The 19,204-nt window shown below is 35.7% G+C and overlaps 2 protein-coding genes across 2 annotated transcripts; both read right to left on the bottom strand.

Annotated features, from left to right (window-relative positions):
• Positions 1 to 578: 578 nt before the first annotated feature.
• LOC130010551 (uncharacterized) lies at positions 579 to 13,116 on the bottom strand. Its single transcript, XM_056101067.1, has 7 exons — positions 12,943 to 13,116; positions 10,991 to 11,338; positions 10,421 to 10,819; positions 9,514 to 9,861; positions 8,906 to 9,061; positions 6,482 to 6,964; positions 579 to 586 (listed from the first exon to the last, which is right to left on the bottom strand). Exons 1-7 carry the CDS (start codon positions 13,112 to 13,114, stop codon positions 579 to 581), a joined length of 1,914 nt encoding a protein of 637 aa, XP_055957042.1. The 5' UTR covers positions 13,115 to 13,116.
• A 262-nt stretch (positions 13,117 to 13,378) lies between these two features.
• On the bottom strand, positions 13,379 to 17,464 carry LOC130012438 (GTPase IMAP family member 7-like). The gene is made up of 3 exons (XM_056100393.1): positions 17,328 to 17,464; positions 15,939 to 17,066; positions 13,379 to 14,933 (listed from the first exon to the last, which is right to left on the bottom strand). Exons 1-3 carry the CDS (start codon positions 17,332 to 17,334, stop codon positions 14,806 to 14,808), a joined length of 1,263 nt encoding a protein of 420 aa, XP_055956368.1. The 5' UTR covers positions 17,335 to 17,464; the 3' UTR covers positions 13,379 to 14,805.
• Between the last annotated feature and the right edge of the window lie 1,740 nt (positions 17,465 to 19,204).

A 19,204-nucleotide genomic window follows, 5' to 3' on the forward strand; every position in this document is an offset into this window, starting at 1 on the left:
TAATACCTCAACTGACTTTGACAAAAGAAAATGTTGCTTGTCGTTCAGTGTGTATTATTAGATTTATAAGTGTAATTTAAAATTCAGATGTAATTTTTGAAAATTGAATTAATACAGTCCATTTTAATTGATAGCATTTAGAGTTCCATAATGCTTGGGAAGAAAATATTTTTGTACCTGTTGCATAAAGGTATTATTTTAATTTATCAGGATTGTGTATGTTTGAGATTAAAATATATACATTAATAAATCCTAAATACACGAACATACAGTTTGGTATGAATAATAATATTGCTGTGCTGGCTATATAAACTTTTACTTGATATAATTAAATCTTTTGTATTTTCAGTAGTATGGTGGACTTGTGTTCTGGTACCTAGGTGAGTGCCAACTTGGGAAGAATGGTCGACTTGTGTTCTGGTACCTAGGTGACTGCCAACTTGGGAAGAAAATTATATTTCATGTTGATTTATTTAATACAGTTAGCTACATAAATAATTGATAAATAATTGGTTTTTTTTTTTATAATTTTTCTGGGTTTTTTTTGGGGGGGGGGGGGAGAGAGAGTATTATAAATATTATGATACTGGAATATAGATAAACGATTTTATTTTATGTATTTATTTATTTATGTCTTTTTATTTTATTTTATTTTTTTAAAATGTGGCGTGGGGGAGGGGGGTGGTTATTTTCATTTTAGTTTTATTCTTAGTTCATTCTTAATTTGTTTTGAATACTCTACGACGATTTTTTTTTTTTTTAAAGTGTTGATTAAAATGTATCATTATTGATTATGAATTTGTATAGTTCAAGTTCAAGTTATTATTTAATTTTCTGTACCGGTATTTTAAACCATGTGTTTGTATGGGGGGGGGCAAGGGCTTCTGGGGGCGCCGATGTACTCGTAGTGGGTGCCCAACCAAAGTCACTCGGCTTTATAGAGCGCCCATACTGATATGGACACGTTAGTCGTTGGTTTCGTACTGCGTCCCATTGGGGGAGCAGAGATTATTGTCATTATAAGGCGCCCCACCAAACATGTCATAATGGAAAGCCCTCTGGGATAAGGTGGACCACAGATCACGCCGTTTTAAACGCCCCATCAAGTTGAGTTCATCGCGTGAGGCTCCTCACCATTTGATTGCTGAGGCTCACATAAAACCAATTGACTTTGGTAGGGCGCCCTGCCAATCTCGTCGTGTGTGCCCAACAAATATCACTTGGCTTTATGGGGCGCCTATACTGATTTGGGCATGTAAGTCGCTGGCCTCCTATTGTGTTCAATGGAAAGGGCGCAGATTTTTTCCAAGTGGGGCGCAGATTGTTTCCGGGGTGGGCAGCTGCCCCCCTCTTGCCCCCCCCCCCCGCTAGGTACGGCCCTGGAAATATATTTTCGCATTGCAAATTAGGGGCTGAAAATTGAAGCAAAATGACTGATTTCGTGAAAAGGGGTGGGGTGGGGTTGGTTGTCTGCCAGTTGGCGTTACTAAACGGACAGTAACAACGTCAATTCTGCTCGGATTGTGAAAAACTTGGTGTTGTTACAACGCTGAGATGTGCGGCGTTCGGCAAACAACAAGGTTATCGACAATTAATTAATATTTAAAAATAACTGCCGGTAGCTACTAATAAAGACAAATGAAATGAAATGAAATGGAGTTTAACGTCCTACTTTTCTGCTCCTAACCTGGGCTAATGAAGACGGGCATACGCCATACAGTGTGCTATGAGTGAAATTTTGCCCGGACAGCGGCACTATGAAATGAAATGAAATGGAGTTTAACGTTCTACTTTTCTGCTCCTAACCTGGACTAATGAAGACGGGCATACGCCATACAGTGTGCTATGAGGGAAATTTTGCCCGGACAGCAGCAATACGGCCTACTCTTATATCGAATTCCAACTGCCAAGGGATCTTTTACGTGCACGCCAATGTGTACACGGGACCTCGGTTTTTCGTCCCATTCGACAGCTTTCCTTGTCAGTCCCTCCGTCCTGCATCACTGACAAGGGAGAACCACGCCGGAAAATCTGGATGAACTTTCTCGGCCAAAGCAGGGATCGAACACCCGACCTCCAGGCTAGCGAGCTAGCGTCTTACCCACTTAGCCACGTGATCCCCACTAATAAAGACGGGCATACGTAATACAGTGTGCTATAAGGGAAGCTCTGCCCGGACTGCGTCGATACGATCTACTCTTAATTCGAATTACAACTACCAAGGGATCTTTTACGTGCACACAGAGGCGTACGGGCGCGATGACTGTTATTGAGCAGAACCTGAAATGTATAGTGGCTGATTGGTATCATGTCGTGATGTCGCCCTTCCTGTTCGGGTGGAACATTAAAGATACATTATGGGAGATAAGATAAAGAGATGGCAGTTCTCGCTATAATAGTTAAAAACTAGATAGTGTAAAGGTAATTTGCTGAAAATTTCAGTCAAATTGATCCACTATGAGCCGAGAAAGAAGCGGGTGAAATTTTTGCATAGTCTCGGTCATCATTACTAAAATCATTAATATAAACAGCATAGTCTCGATTATCCACTTTTTTCTGATATAATTATCTTTGGCCGTTAGCGGCATATAGGAATCTAATCCAGCCTACATCGAAGTCTAGCCTTGACATCGAGAGTTTATTATGGTCTGGATAAGTTAATTAATGTCTAATTGATAATTTAGATAACATTTCAGGCCTAAAGAAAGACTTGTAATAAGCAGATTTTGCTCTTGCATAATGCATGTTTAATCAAAGGTACCGTGTACACATTGGTGTCTGGGAGAAGTGAGAGGGCTTTCAAGGAACGTTGTCTTAAAGCTCTGTACACACTGCCAACATTTTCGGTAACGTGTTGATCAGGTGCCATGTTGGTGAAAAAGTGGATAGTGTGTACAGTTCGGAAACATTCGAAACATGTTGTCCAAATGTTACCGAAATAAATACAATGATGTTGCCGAGTGTTGTCTAATCAGAAATTGGCCACAAATCACATGATCTACCTGGCAGCTACCAGCAAGAAACGGTTGTTAAGTTGCCCAACAATGTTGTCGAACTGTTTCCTGTGTATACAGTGTCAATATTTGTTGCCCGGGTGTGTTGCCGAGATGTTTCCGAAAATGTTGGCAGTGTGTACAAAGCTTAACACTTTACATTTTATCCAGGCTTGTGGGTTTGAGAGAAGGCTAGGTTTACAATAAACAGTTTCTAGTCGTTCGGGTAATTGTCTCCATGCTTGTAGGTTTGAGAGAAGGCTAGGTTTACAATAACCAGTTTTTAGTCGTTCGGGTAATTGTCTCCATGCCTGTAGGTCTGAGAGAAGGCTAGGCTTACAGTAAACAGTTTCTAGTCGTTCGGGTAATTGTCTCCAGACTTGTAGGTTTGAGAGAAGGCTAGGTTTACAATAAACAGTTTCTAGTGGTTCGGGTAATTGTCTCCAGGCTTGTAGGTTTGAGAGAAGGCTAGGCTATAACCAGTTTCTAGTCGTTCGGGTAATTTTCTCCAGGCTTGTAGGTTTGAGAGAAGGCTAGGCTATAAACAGTTTCTAGTCGTTCGGGTAATTGTCTCCAGGCTTGTAGGTCTGAGAGAAGGCTAGGCTTACAGTAAACAGTTTCTAGTCGTTCGGGTAATTGTCTCCAGGCTTGTAGGTCTGAGAGAAGGCTAGGCTTACAGTAAACAGTTTCTAGTCGTTCGGGTAATTTTCTCCAGGCTTGTAGGTCTGAGAGAAGGCTGGGCTTGCAATAACCAGTTTCTAGTCGTTCGGACAATAACTCGGTTGGTGTAGAAAAACAGGACGTTAAACCCCGTTTCAGTTCTAGAAGTTTAATCCCAATGTTGTACCTGTCAAGGAGTTGTGGTGTCACCTGCATAACCACGTGGGTTTTCTCTGCCCCCCTCCCCTTCCTACTGATTAAGAGTCCTGTTCAAGCGAATTAGTAGAATAAAGATATAGCCTACCATATGTTAGTCCCATAATGACCTACATGTGTTGAGTAGACGTTAAACCCCCTTCCCCGTGTCTCTTTATTCTATTGTAATTAACAACATGTCCTACATTCAGTCACATGTCTATTGATCAAGGTTACCAATAAAATAAATATAGTTTGTTTTATTTACCTTCAGTATATTCATATATGATAAATATTTATACAGATATAATCCAATAATAACTGTGATATAAATATATAGATATACAGGTCAATGTCTATAATACAGGTCAATGTTTATAATACAGGTCAATGTCTATAATACAGGTCAATGTCTATAATACAAGTTAATGTCTATATATGGTTTACAATATTAAAATATAACTGTGGTTGAAATGTCATGGTGTTCGAGACTACCGTAAACAAGATTTACCTATGAAAGTATGATATTATTGGTATGTACATGTACATAGAATTATTACTAAATAAAATGGTGTTTAACGTCCTACTTTTCTGCCCCGACTGGGCTAATAATGAAGACGGGTGTATGTCATACAGTAGCCTACTCTTTTGTCGAATTGCAGCTCTCCAGGGATCTTTTACGTCCACACCCCATTCAAATGGCTGTACCTTGCTACCCAATAGATGTAGTTTCAAACATAATTTTATAATTTACGGTTTTCTATAAGCTATTCATTAATCAGTAAAACCATTTTTAATAAGATATTGTACACATGTTTTTCTAGAAAGTTTACGAGCAAATTGTAATACACTCAAATTATTTATATCTCTAACCAATTTATTAACATTCATAGACATCAATAATTCTATTTTCTTTATAAAATTTCTTCGTTTTGTCAAAACACAATCAAATAGAGGTGTTCGATTATTATCATCCCTACTTTCTATATCGATTTTTTTTGTGTTTATAAAAAACTTTACACAATCTAGTCCACCATATTGACAGGCATAGTGAAGTATACTGGAGGAATGATCTAGTTTAGCACCCTTATCTAATAACATCTTGACCTTTTCTAATGACTGGATTGTTGAACTAATAGCTAACATTAAAGGACTTTCATTTTCACCATTCCTGCCTTCAATATCTAAACCTTTATTAATAAAGTATTTAACACAATCTAGACTGCCATATTGACAGGCATAGTGAAGTAAGCTGGGGGAATGATCTAGTTGAGCACCCTTATCTAATAATAGTTTGACCTTTTGTATTGATTGTTTTGATGAACGCAGGGCCGATATTATTGGAGTTTCATTTGCTTTGTTTCTTATCTCTATATCTTTACTTTTACTTAACAAAAATTCCACATCTTCTACTTCATGACGTCTGCATACAATATGCAGTAGACTATCACCTGAATAATTTGAATATTTTACATCAAGATTAGCACCACAATTTGCCAATACTCTCATCTTCTCACTACGTTGTCGATATGAACGTATAGCTACAAGTATTGGGGTTTCATCATAATCACCCCTACTCTCTATATCTATCCTACCTGTATTTAACAACAATTTAACAGTTTCTACACATCTATCCTTACACGCTACATGTAATAAACTATTACCACGCCGATCTTTAACATTAAGTTTAGCACCATATGATATCAATAATTCTAGTTTCTTTATAGATTGTTTATATGAAGAAAAAGCTACAAGTATTGGGGTTTGATCATCATCATCCTTTCTCTCTATATCTACCCTACCTGTATTTAACAACAATTTAACAGTTTCTACACATCTATCCTTACACACTACATGTAATAAACTATTACCATACTTATCTTTAACATCAAGTTTAGCACCATATGATATCAACAACTGTAGTTTCTCTACAGATTGTTTATCTGAAAGTAAAGCTGTAAATATTGGGGTTTCACCATACTTATTCATACTCTCTATATCTACCCTACCTGTATTTAACAACAATTTAACAGTTTCTACACATCTATCCTTACACGCTACATGTAATAAACTATTACCAGACCAATCTTTAACATCAAGTTTAGCACCATATGATATCAATAATTCTAGTTTTTCTACAGGTTGTCTACGTGAATGTATAGCTGCAAGTATCGGGGTTTTATCATCATTATCCTTACTCTCTATATCTACCCTACCTGTATTTAACAACAATTTAACAGTTTCTACACATCCATACCCACACGCCTCATGTAATAAACTATAACCTAACCTATATTTAACATCAAGTTTAGCACCATATGATATCAATAATTCTAGTTTTTCTACAGGTTGTCTACGTGAACGAAAAGCTACAAGTATTGGGGTTTCACCAAACTTATTCATACTCTCTATATCTATCCTACCTGTATTTAACAACAATTTAACAGTTTCTACACATCCATACTCACACGCTACATGTAATAAACTATTACCATTCTTATATTTAACATTAAGTTTAGCACCATATGATATCAATAATTCTAGTTTTTCTACAGGTTGTTGACGTGAACATATAGCTACAGGTATTGGGGAAATACCAGCATTGATCTTACTCTCTATATCTACTACCCTACCTGTATTTAAAAACGATTTAACAGTTTCTACAAATCCATACAAACACGCCTCATATAATAAACTATAACCTAACCTATCTTTAACATCAAGTTTAGCACCATATGATATCAACAACTCTAGTTTATCTACAGGTTGAATAACCGATCTAATACAATAAAACATGGCTCCCCTACCTAAATCATCTGTACTATTTAAATCAATTGTTTTATCTGATAAAATAGAATTTAATTCGTCTAATGTACCATGTTCACAAACAGTATGTAATGTATCTTTATCTACTGGTCTAACAACTTTATCATCATCGTAAACAGGTGATGTTTTAACTGGTGTTGTATCATCTTTACGTTGATTAATATGACTAGAATCTAGACACCGTGATGTTGATGGTTGACCAGACTCTAGATCCTGATGTTGGGAAGTGGATTGTAGACAAGACTCTACATTTGGTGAATAATGACCTGGTGTCAATAAAGTTGTAATATCTGAAATATATTAATTGAGGTACATTATGTATAAGACTAAAATGTAATAAGTAACATAAATGTTGAATTTGAACCACTGACTACGGAGGTTGGTATGAATGGCATTTATAAACAGGTCGAAACAAATAACAAAACATGTCGAAATTTAACACGGTCATATAATTGGTACGTTTAGATACGACACTTGGTTACCGAACATTACTGGTTGCCACGGATGACGTAACGGTGTCCTCGACGTCATGGAATCTATAATGACTTCATGTATATCAAACTGTTTGTCACATGATCTTATTAGATTTGGACCATAATGTGACCAGATGATCTTTACGGAAAAATAATACCACAATAACCTTCATAGATCAAACAATACTACAATAACCTATCCCAAATTACATAACATATTACCTCGAATCAGGATAATATATATAAATGGTATTATTCCCAATTAAAAACACTGGAAATGAAACAAAATAGGGCTTGCCATCCTATACTGTTCTGCTACGGCTGGGATAATGAAGAAAGGAATATGCCCTACTATGCCATACAGTGTTCTACGGGGGTAATTTTGGCCGAACAGCGGCGTTACCGCCTACTCTCATATCGAATTTCAACAGCAAAGTGATATTTTATGTGACGCCTAGCCTATGTGTACACCAGACCTCAGTTTTTTGTCCCATCAGGACGACTATATGTTGTCCCTTGCCAGCAATCCTGTCGAGCACCAGTGACAAGAGAAAACCACACCTAAATCGAACATGTAACCTCCAGGTTAGCGAGCCAAAGTCTTACTCATTGAGTCACCGCGGCTCCCTACACTAGAAAACGCCCACTAACCTAGTTACACATTTTATGTAAAAGACAGGGGGTCATCTAAAATCGTTTGATCTTTAATATACAGTGAAATTGGACAATAATTGGACCACCTTTGTATATAATATCATTATGCTTTTCTACTATTTGTGTAAAAGAAGGGTGGGTGGGGTAGGGCATTTAACAGGAAGTTGCCATAACTCATCTACGATTGTTGTGTAATCAACATATATTTGAACGTCAATTCAAATCGAATAATAATTATGATTTCTAGAGGTTCCATAAACTATAATCACGGACAATAATCCACAAGGTTACGGTTAGATACGTGCCAAAATCGCAACCATCTGCAATGTTGAAGATATAATCTCAGTTTCATAAAAGAAATAAGGAAACAATTTGATCTCTAGACTAGACAGCTGTCCTTGTCAGACCATCCATCCTGCACCACCGACAAGGGGGAAACCACGCCGGAAAATCCCGACGACCTCTCTCTCAGTCAATGCAGGGATGGAACACGCGATCTCCAGGATAGCCAGCCAGCTTCCTACCCACCTAAATGAGAACAGACGTCTGAACGGACGTGGACAACGGCATAAAACGTCCACTCTAATATTTAAGAGGATCAAGTCTATAAAATGTGTTTTTTTTGTGAGTCTAATATTTATTCAATGTTTCTATTTTCATTGTTATGAACTCAAAAACGAAGTGGTTTTATCAGATACTGGTAGTTTAGAAGTTAGTGTTATATCATCCCTCATGGACAATTGCCGTTCATCCTACTTTTTTCAATTTCTCTCGTCCCATCCAAAATACCTGGAGTAAATTCCACACGAAATGTGTTATGCCCGACAAGTTAGAACTACATGATTTGAATAGGTTAATGCCTTTGCACCACCCCACCCTCTTGACCGGAAGAGACCTTGGTGACCCCAAACTAAGCACACTATTCATCTGTCCTCAGCCTTATGATTTTTTTAAACAATACCTTATTCATCTCAATGAGATTCTATAACAGCCAATGTAATACACCTCAATATGTTAATCATGGGTATCTATAATGTCCGTTGAACAGTTTTTAGAGATCAATTATTGCAACATTTAATATGGCGTGTGAATATTGTGCTATACCTTGTTGATCAACAGCTGGCTGGGATATACCATTAGTCTGATCTATATCTGGTCTTGTAGTAGAAGACAGAACAGTTGGTTGCATTACGCCACAAGTCTCATTTATCTCTTGTGGTTCTTTTTTGATAAACAAGCCAGTATGTTCAACAACTTTGTCTAAAATGTATAAAATTAAAAAGCATACATATTAAGGTTAACGCATTATGTATCGTCTTTTAAACATATTATATGTTTTTGTTAACCAGACAGGTTGATGTATGTAAAGTTAGAAGACAAACTCGTGTTTACATCAGACAAACTGATTAATTACTATATATTTGTTCTTGTCAACAAGGCTGTGCCATTTTGTTCTTTTATTTCTAGGCAGTGGATTATGATATCTGTATTCTGATTGGTCAATGGTCTTCTGTCGATGTAATATTAATTAGTGTTTATTATTATCAATGTTTTAATTAATGGTTATTATAAACAAAATGTGATCATATAAAGTCCACTACGTAAATCAGGTCGGGAATCAGGTGCAAAAATCCATTTTGTAAAGCCACAACGGCGACAATAAATGGACTGCCTAGGTAGGATTATATCGTATTTTATATTAAGTTGACAACCTTTTGTAATGTCGTCTACTAATCTATCCGGTGAATTTGGTTTAATTAGCTGTGGATCATATATCGGTATACTACAGTCCATATCACCAATCCCATCTATATTCCAAAATTCCTGTTTTATCAACCGTTTATCAACTGGTTTATCATCTGTTGGTAGACTACAATCTATATCATCAGTCTGATGTACATCTAGAGGTTCTTGTTTTACCAGTAGTTTATCATCTGTTGGTAGACTACAGTCGTTATCATCAGTCTGATGTACATCTAGAGGTTCTTGTTTTCCCAGTAGTTTCCCATCTGTTGCTTGAATATCAACTGACGAATAATCGGATTCATTTATTCCTACATCTGAAATATTGCGATATTAAAGAATAAATAGAAAGAGCGGGAGAAATGGGGTTAAATTTCCACTCGACACACACTTGGTCATTTCGGGACTAGCATATGGTTTATTTTTTTTTCAATCATTCGCTTGAGCGTAGGGGTCTTTAGCAGTGGGAGAAAACCGGATGACCCGGAGAAAACCCACGAGGTTGGACAGGTGACCCTACTCCTTGTCACGTACAACCGGGGATTTGACACCACGCCAGGCGACTCAATGACAAGCCCTATAAAACATTGCGCACGTGCTAACCATTTGGCCATTCACCCCCCCCCCCTACATAATAAATAAAGACAGATATAAACTAAATGGATATGAACACGTAATAATAATGTGAACAATGTCAGATTTACAAATCCTCAAAATACAAAGGGGGTATTATGCCATAACGAGTCAAGCTACTGGATACTGGGATTGGCCAAAACGTATTCTGTTCTGAACATAGCATCTGTTTTACAACAAAAATACTAAAGATACAGTCGGCCAAGAAACACTACTGGTTGTTAATTACCGAATAAAGCTTACCTTGTCCATTATCATCATCTTCAAATTCCTCTTTAATTCTGTCTATTATAACATTTTGTTCATAAATTCGGTCCAGCTCATCGCACAAAATACTGTTTCTCACTTTCGTCATTTGTAGATCTTCATTTCTTGTCTCCCTTTCCTCTTTTAGTCGGTCCAGTAGCTTCGTTTTTGTTCTCATCTCGGACTTGAATCGAACCAAGATATTGGTTTTTGTTTTTAAAGCTATCCTCCATGAGTTCAACGTCGTTTTTATCCGCCGGTTCTCTGTGGAAGATATGTGAAGCGCCTGTTCACTCTCCCGTTTTATTTGTTGAAGTTTTTTCTGTAACTGTAAATATTTTTTCTCTGCCTGTAATTGTTTCACTTCCCTTTTAACTATTCCACCCATATCAACATCTGAAATTATTATAAATAACAAAATAACGTTATGTCATATATCTGAAATAAATCCACTTCAACATATTAATATAAGAATAATAGGTGAATCCTCGAAGGAAAGTATTTAATTCAATATCGCTGACAAACTAAAATAATGGTATCGAATGTAAATTGTTCTATTTTACTTACCCGATGATAATTGTTCGGCTACTGCTCCATATCCTGATATATATAAACAATCAATAAATTTTGGATATGCATGTCTACCACAAGTTTGAAGAATATCTAGAAATTGACGAATCATTTGTTTTGTACCACCGCTAGATTCCGCTCTACTGATTTTTTCCAAGTCATCTTCATTTAGGACATACATTTCAATTAAGCTGTCTAATAATGGGTGTAGAGGATTCAGATTCTCTGTTAAATACACGTAGTTAGATCTTATCCTAAATTCATCTTCAGGTGGCATCTTTCCTTTCTCTCTTCTAGCTATAACTTTTCTCCTCTTAGCATGGGGTGGACTCTCTTGGTATTCAACTGAAACAATAAACACCAAGATATTATACCCGTGTCTATAACAACAAATATTTGTATCATTAACATTCAGGTGTAATGACTACTATTTGAAAATGGACTTCATGCAAAAAAAAATATCACTGATGTTTCAATGCCATATAATATAATGCATTTCCGGAAAGCATCGAACAAAATCTATAATTATGAATTGAAACCATTTTATAAACAAAAACATGGGAGTAACTTCCGGAAATGATGTACTGTACTTCAACGTCATTTCATAACCATCGACCTTAAGAGTAACTGTGAGTCCAGGAATAAGAACTCTATTATAATTTTATACAATCTATTTCCTGTGAAACATAATGAAATCATGACAAAGCCGGGAAAACCTTTGCTACAGAACATCGTCATTTCTAATTTTTACTCTGAAATGTAATACTGTTTTGGGTACATCTTACAACATAAATGTTGAATATAGATATATGATACATACATGTACAGTGTATTTGAAAAGATAGATAATTATTGTTTCAATCAAAAAATAATATAAAGTTGATGGCCATTTACTCAGAAGTTGGTAAATGGATTATTAAACGTCGCAATGCCGAAACTATCGTTATGGATAAAGAAAAGTTTCAAAACATTATTCATTTTCTCATTGACAATGCCATAGCTGAAGTTGGAGATCAGATAATACAGCAAACTATTGGTTTGCCAGTGGGAACTGACCCCGTCCCATTTATGAGAAAAGCACATTTATATAAATATGAATTCTGCTTTCAGGATCATAAACGAAAAACTGATCACAAAGTAGCTAAAAGTCTAAACTATACCTTCCGATAACATAACACCTATCGCACAGAACTAATATTAAATAAAAAAAAATATGGCACTACAAATGCATCTGTTCTTGGCCTGGATATTAATATAATTAAACAATAAATTTAATGTCGGTATAATCAGATTGTATTTATTTTATACATGTAGCGTGGAATGAAAATTAATCGAAATGGGGTTTACTGTCCATTCAACAATTAAATGGGTTTTGTCGGGCCAGACTCAAGTTTTCAGTGGTTAAAAGTGCAATTTGTGAAATTTTGCCTCTGTGTTCATTGTATTGTATCTCATACATGTTGTTATAATTATTATATTACTTTGTATACGGTCCCGTTGGGTTTCTCCTAACACTATTTGATCAACTTTGCTTCAATTTCATCAACAGTAGGCTAGTCTAAATATCATCTGAATTAGATAGTTCTATTATGCATTTGTCTATTATGTAAAATGCAGAATGGAGAAGTGTAATGTGCAAAATAACTATTATACTGTATTTAGTATTATTGAAAAGTGTATTCTGTATTTTAACACTTTGACATTAGTATTGTGGTGGAATGGAAATTGCAAATTGTAAAACTAGAATACGTATTTGAAGAACTGCGGACATATGCATTTTGCACCGTGAACATTGAAATAATATTGGCAACTTTATCCTTATATTCTTGTACCTGGTCAATACGATGTATTTTTATAACTGGGCAATATAAGATTTATCCTTATAGTCTTCCTGGATTTGTTTATAAAGATTGTCCAGATTTTAATGTTAATGTTTGAAATATATTTACCTGTTCTGGTATTACCATGTAAAGTTTCTGTTTGTGAAACTAAAGCTGATCCAGTATCTGTACTACTACTGGTACTAGGGGTTGGTCGTGTTTCTAGTTGGAAAATTGTTTTCTTACTAGTGGAATGACTTTCTGAAGATTTCCTTTTACCATTATTTGTCTTACCAGACATGTTAGATCGTCCTGCCAATAAAGGTATTAAATGAACGCTTCCACAGAGAGAGAGAGGTAGAGAGAGAGATTATGCACAATAATGGACAAGCAGTTACATAAACTGTTGAAGTCAATATAACTCGTGACAAATGTTACGTAGTAAAATAAAGACCGGGGTGAAACCTTTGCCGAAAGTTGGCCGAAAGTTGGCCGATATATCGCCGCCTGGACGAAATGACCCCCCCCCCCTACCATATTACATTGCACAGTGATTATCAATAACAGTACTATTCACAGAGTGAATCTTGCACTGGTGGATTCCAGTGTTGGCGGCGGTGGTGTACATAATATAAACAACATATCTCGGTACGCGGTATGGCATATACCAATTTTCAGTTGCCGAGTTGGTGAAGAAATGAAAGACGTTAAATCACATCTCATTCAATCTTTTGTTCACTCAATAATTACCCCAAATTTTGAAATCTTCTGACTGAGACAAAATAGCACCCAGCCTCTCTCGGTTACATGGTTTTCAGAAAAGGTGGGAAGTCAAATTCTTCATATAGATGTAAGCCATGGACGAGAACTAATTACAATATTACATGAATAATTATACGAATACTACGTTTGAAGATTATGATTGATAAGGAATATTAATGACGACTTGTGTTTTATAATTGAAATGAGTGTAAGAACAATGCGCATGAGTTCAACAAGACGAAATGAGTTTGGTAAAAACAATAGATACGGTTATTGAGTCTTCTCTAGTATAGATGACACCCCACTCAAATTGTTAACAAGCCGTTGTCATGCAAGATGCGCCCAGATGGACAGAAAACAAGCTAAAAGAAAAAATACAATAAGGTGCTATAATCCAGGGTGTTACGGTCCGACATAACAAATTTATGTCCACAAGCTAATGACACGATTTTTCGTACAATCAGGGGCCATAATCCATGAAGTTACGATCCAATACACGCCGATATCGAAGGGAGGCGAGATCTTTGGGAGATAAACCTATATTTCAAGTTTCGTCAAAATCTGATAAAATTTTTTGACCTGTAGAGTGTCCACAAACAAAATGTGGACGGACGGTGCGACGACAATAAAAGTTATAATGTGAACGTATAAAATTATATTACTTTGACGAAAATGAATTACGAGGTAAACTGTATGCTTGACATGTGAATTAATGATTTATATAACATTTGAGGACAAACGGAAGATCCGCATTTTAACTTTAAACCATGATGGCTTCTTTTCTCTACTTTTGATTGATCAATGCCAATATCAAACACCCATGAGGAAATCCCAAAATCGAAACTGACATGCTGATGAAAGTTGGCAGAGCCATCGCTGTCCAGGCAAAATGATTTCTCTCTACATTGCACAGAGATTATCAATAACAGTACTATTTGCACAGTGACAATGAGACGACGTTTAGGTATCCGTAGGTCTTACAAAGTAACATAAATATTTCATAGCACGCTACGTGGTGTATACCAGATTTTATTTGCTCAGACATGTAAGGCGTTGAATCCCATTTCATCCAGTCTTTTGTTCACTCAATAATTGCCCTCAATTTGGCTGAAAATCAGTAATGTTCATCCTCTCACAGTCACGTGGTTTCAGAAAAGGTTGGCATTCACGCTCAAAATTATTCCCATAATTTTCGTTAAATTCTTCAAATAAGCCATGGACAAGAACTAATTACAAGATTACATAAATAATTATAGAGTCATAATAGTTAGATATTATCCTACTGTTATCTTCAGGTGACATCATCCCTTTCTCTCTTCTAGATATGAACTTTCTCCTCTTGGCACGAGGTGGACTCTCTGAAACAATAAACACGACGATATTATACCTGTGGCTGTAATAATTTGTATCATTGACAATAATATTATTATAGCAAGTTTTTGTTTATAAGACGTTAAAATAATGATGATCACCAATGACAAATTAAAATTCAACTAAAGGATTTCTTACAGGTCATTATGCTTCGTGCCATATAATAAAACGCACTTTTGGAAAGCATCAAACCAAATCTATAATTACAATTGATTTACTACCGGATATGTCGTATTGCAGTTGACTCCACTTTATTAACACAAACACGAGAGTAACAAGAATTTTATGCAACTTATTTCCCTGTGATGACAACTATATAACATAATGAAATCAGATGAATGTGATGACAACTATATAACATAATGAAATCAGATGAATATGATGAACAAATTCAGGTCAAGGTAACGAGTAGAAAACAATATTATCATACTTCTATACACGCACTGATTTACATAACAACATATATTACTAGACATAACAATATTATCATACATCTATACCCGCACTGATTTACATAACAACATATATTACTAGACACATAACAATATGGTGTTAATATCATGTCTGAGGATGATGATGATAGTAAATAACATACCGTATTGATATGATGTTAGTATCATGCCTGAGGATGGTGATGATAGTAAATAACATACCGTATTGATATGATGTTAGTATCATGCCTGAGGATGGTGATGATAGTAAATAACATACCGTATTGATATGATGTTAGTAGCATGCCTGAGGGTGATGATGATAGTAAATAACATACCGTAGTGATATGATGTTAATATCATGCCTGCGGGTGATGATAGTAAATAACGTACCGTATTGATATGATGTTTGTATCATGCCTGAGGGTGATGATAGTAAATAACGTACCGTATTGATATGATGTTAGTATCATGCCTGCGGGTGATGATAGTAAATAACGTACCGTATTCATATGATGTTAGTATCATGCCTGAGGATGGTGATGATAGTAAATAACGTACCGTATTGATATGCTGATGTGGTGGCTTGTTCTGTGTAAGACAGTCCATCTTTTGGTTTCAATGCTAGCTCCCAATTTCTCAAATCGTTTTCCCGTTGTTTTTGGTGCTCTTCCCATTGCTCTTCTCGTTGTTTTTGTTCCTCTTCTCGTTGTTTTTGGTGCTCTTCCCATTGCTCTTCCCGTTGTTTGAATTGTTCAATTTGCTTCGTCAGTTTAGCTATTTCGGCCCATCTGTTTTGATTGACTACTTCTTGGTCTTGTATTCTGGCTTCTCGTTGTTTTTGTTCCTCTTCTCGTTGTTTTTGGTGCTCTTCCCATTGCTCTTCTCGTTGTTTTTGTTCCTCTTCTCGTTGTTTTTGGTGATCTTCCCATTGCTCTTCTCGTTGTTTTTGTTCCTCTTCCCGTTGTTTGAATTGTTCAATTTGCTTCGTCAGTTTAGCTATTTCGGCCCATCTGTTTTGATTGACTACTTCTTGGTCTTGTATTCTGGCTTCAAACAACTTCTTCGCCACTTCGTACATTTCGTTTTTATAATAGGCCCCACCATTTTTCTGTATAGTTGTCTGAAGTAATTGTAAGATTCCATCAACATCCTTCGTCTTTCCTTCTGTTGTATGTTTCCTTCCATTATTGATCGTTGCCGATTGGCAGTGTTTAAAAACATCACTAAATGTTGACAAATGAGTATGAAAGTCGCCTATAGCACCATCTTCACTTCGATCAACCAGTAGATCTTTCCCAGTAAACACCACAACGGCAAATTTATCAATCAGTTCACCGAAAGTGTTTTTAAAATATTCAAGAACTTTTATGTCCTCTTTTGAGAGTCTTAAGTCAATTCTGAATACCATAATAAATAAATGCGGCCCTGGTGATAAAATATGAATACATTTAACGATTTCCTTGGCTATTGTTTTGTTACTGTTACCCGTGTCAAACAAACCTGGTGTATCCACAACTTTTAGTAAGGTATCTACACCGTTTAACTGAAGATGTCGTTGTCCCGAACCACATTCTGATGTTACAGAGGTAATCTGTTGTTGTGATTTAAAGATATTGTGTTGTAACAGCGCATTCCCTAATGCGCTCTTACCAACCCCTGTCTTTCCTATAATAGATACTCGGATTTCTGAAAATAAAACAAACATTAGGTAATTGGAATTCCAGTCTGTTTTATAGACAAGGTATAAAAGCACATCAACTACGATGACATACTAAACATTGTTTAAAATATCAATATTACCCCAATTTTACCAACCTGTTTACAATGTATTTCACTCTAACAAAGATATTCAACGATACACAGATTCAACAACCAGTCAGATTAAGGATTTAGTCAACTACCTCTTTCTCTTCAATATATCTACATAGATTAATAAACACACAATACCTTCCATTTTATGTTCTTATTTATAGATTCCAGGACCAGTCAAACATTTATCTAGTACGGTGATCATCCCAACATTAATATGGTGATCATCCCAATATTTATCTAGTATGGTGGACGTTCCAAATGAATGTTATAATTAACTATAGTTGCATCTGTAAGATATAAAACAAGCTATGGACATAGAGAATAAGCTAAGAAAGAGATTTTCGGACAATATGGGGCTATAATCCAGGATGTTACGGCCCGATATAAACCTATATTGCAAGTTTCGACAAAATTGGATAAATAGTATGACCTATAGAGTATCCACAAACAAAATATGGGCGTATAAAAAGCACAAAATAATGGTCTTGATTTGACAAACATCACCTGTGCAGCTGTGAAAGAATTGTTACATTTGTGTATTGTTTGTTTATCCGTTTCTGGTAAATCTTCGTTTTTAACAGAGCTGTCAATATCCGTTTTAAGGTGATTCTGTTATAGAAGTTTAACTAACACTAACCCGTCGTTTATGTAGTAGAATGTTGAGCACTGTAAAAAAAATACGTTGTCTAGTATTTTACCCGCTGTAAACGGACCGGTTGTCTAGTATTTTACTCAATGTAAACGGACCGGTCGACTAGTATTTTACCTACTGTAAACGGACCGGTCGGCTAGTATTTTACCTACTGTAAACGAACCGGTTGGTTCGTATTTTACTCACTGTAAACTGGCCGGTTGGCTAGTATTTTACCTACAGTAAACGGACTTGTTGGTTCGTATTTTACTCACTGTAAACTGGCCGGTTGGCTAGTATTTTACCTACTGTAAACGGACCTGTTGGCTAGTAATTGAACCGGCTGGTTAGTATTTTACTCCGTGTAAACGAACCGGTTGGTTAGTATTTTACCCACTGTATTGGTTAACAGTATAACATGAATTAGATTTAATTAGTATTTTATCTACGGTCTTGAATAACATTTTAACATAAATTAGGTTTATTTTATAAGATTTAAGTTACCTTGTCTTTTATTCCTTTACATATAATAACAAACTATTCACCCTCTTGACAAACTACACGTCAGGTTTATTTATATCTGGAAAAACCAGGCTATTATGTATAGATGTGACTTGTTATAGTACGGGCAAACCCGTTTTCTATATTTAAAGATACAAAGCCAAATCTGCCTATTGCAGGTGGTCTTTCTTTTGGATTCGAATGTTTAGAAACTATTATTTAGACATTTATTCACATAACAAGCTTATATTCAACCTTCTAAACCATCTGATGGCAGAGATGTAAACGGACTGAAACAAGATCTATGCCACATCTTGTTCAAGTCATTTGAATGAAATTTTCAATATATTCATTTGTATGATCTATTTGAACTATTATAACGCATCTTTAACCCGTATTACTGTTGCAGCATAGTTTAGTAACATTTTCTTTATACTTGTATAATATTCTGTATTATTTTACTTTACTTTATACAGATTATATTATATATTGTGTTATACATGTATATCATTCTGTCTTTTGTATTATTTTTATTTCATTTGATACAGATTATATTATAAATTGTTTTACACTTCTTATGTTTATCTTTAGCCTGCCTAACTTCCCAGGCATCACCCTTCTGGTAAAGATCCCTACGTGGAAGCGAATTATTGAAATAAAATTGTACTATATGGTAGCCTCGAAATGACGTCTCTCTCTCTCTCTCCCTCTCTCTCATTTAGAATATGACCAGAGTGTATGTTGTATGATTATAACCACATATATACCACGTCATAATAAATAGTTTGTAAATCAGTTCATCACTCATCTCGTAGAGTCTGATTCACAAAAGCCTACCATTCATTATAAATATTTAATCAAAATATTAAAATATTAAAGC

This window comes from Patella vulgata, chromosome 1, assembly GCF_932274485.2.
Source record: "Patella vulgata chromosome 1, xgPatVulg1.2, whole genome shotgun sequence".
NCBI lineage: Eukaryota > Metazoa > Mollusca > Gastropoda > Patellidae > Patella > Patella vulgata.

Bases quoted from the DNA above. Each gene is read 5' to 3' on its own strand.
- LOC130012438 (XM_056100393.1), bottom strand. The intron at 14,934-15,938 runs GTACGTTATTTA...TTATTGTTTCAG, and splicing joins CACATCAGCATATCAATACG to AGAGTCCACCTCGTGCCAAG.
- LOC130010551 (XM_056101067.1), bottom strand. From the start codon at position 13,114: ATGTCTGGTAAGACAAATAATGGTAAAAGGAAATCTTCAGAAAGTCAT. The intron at 10,820-10,990 runs GTAAGTAAAATA...TAATAATTTCAG, and splicing joins AGCCGAACAATTATCATCGG to ATGTTGATATGGGTGGAATA. The intron at 6,965-8,905 runs GTATAGCACAAT...AATATATTTCAG, and splicing joins GCCAGCTGTTGATCAACAAG to ATATTACAACTTTATTGACA.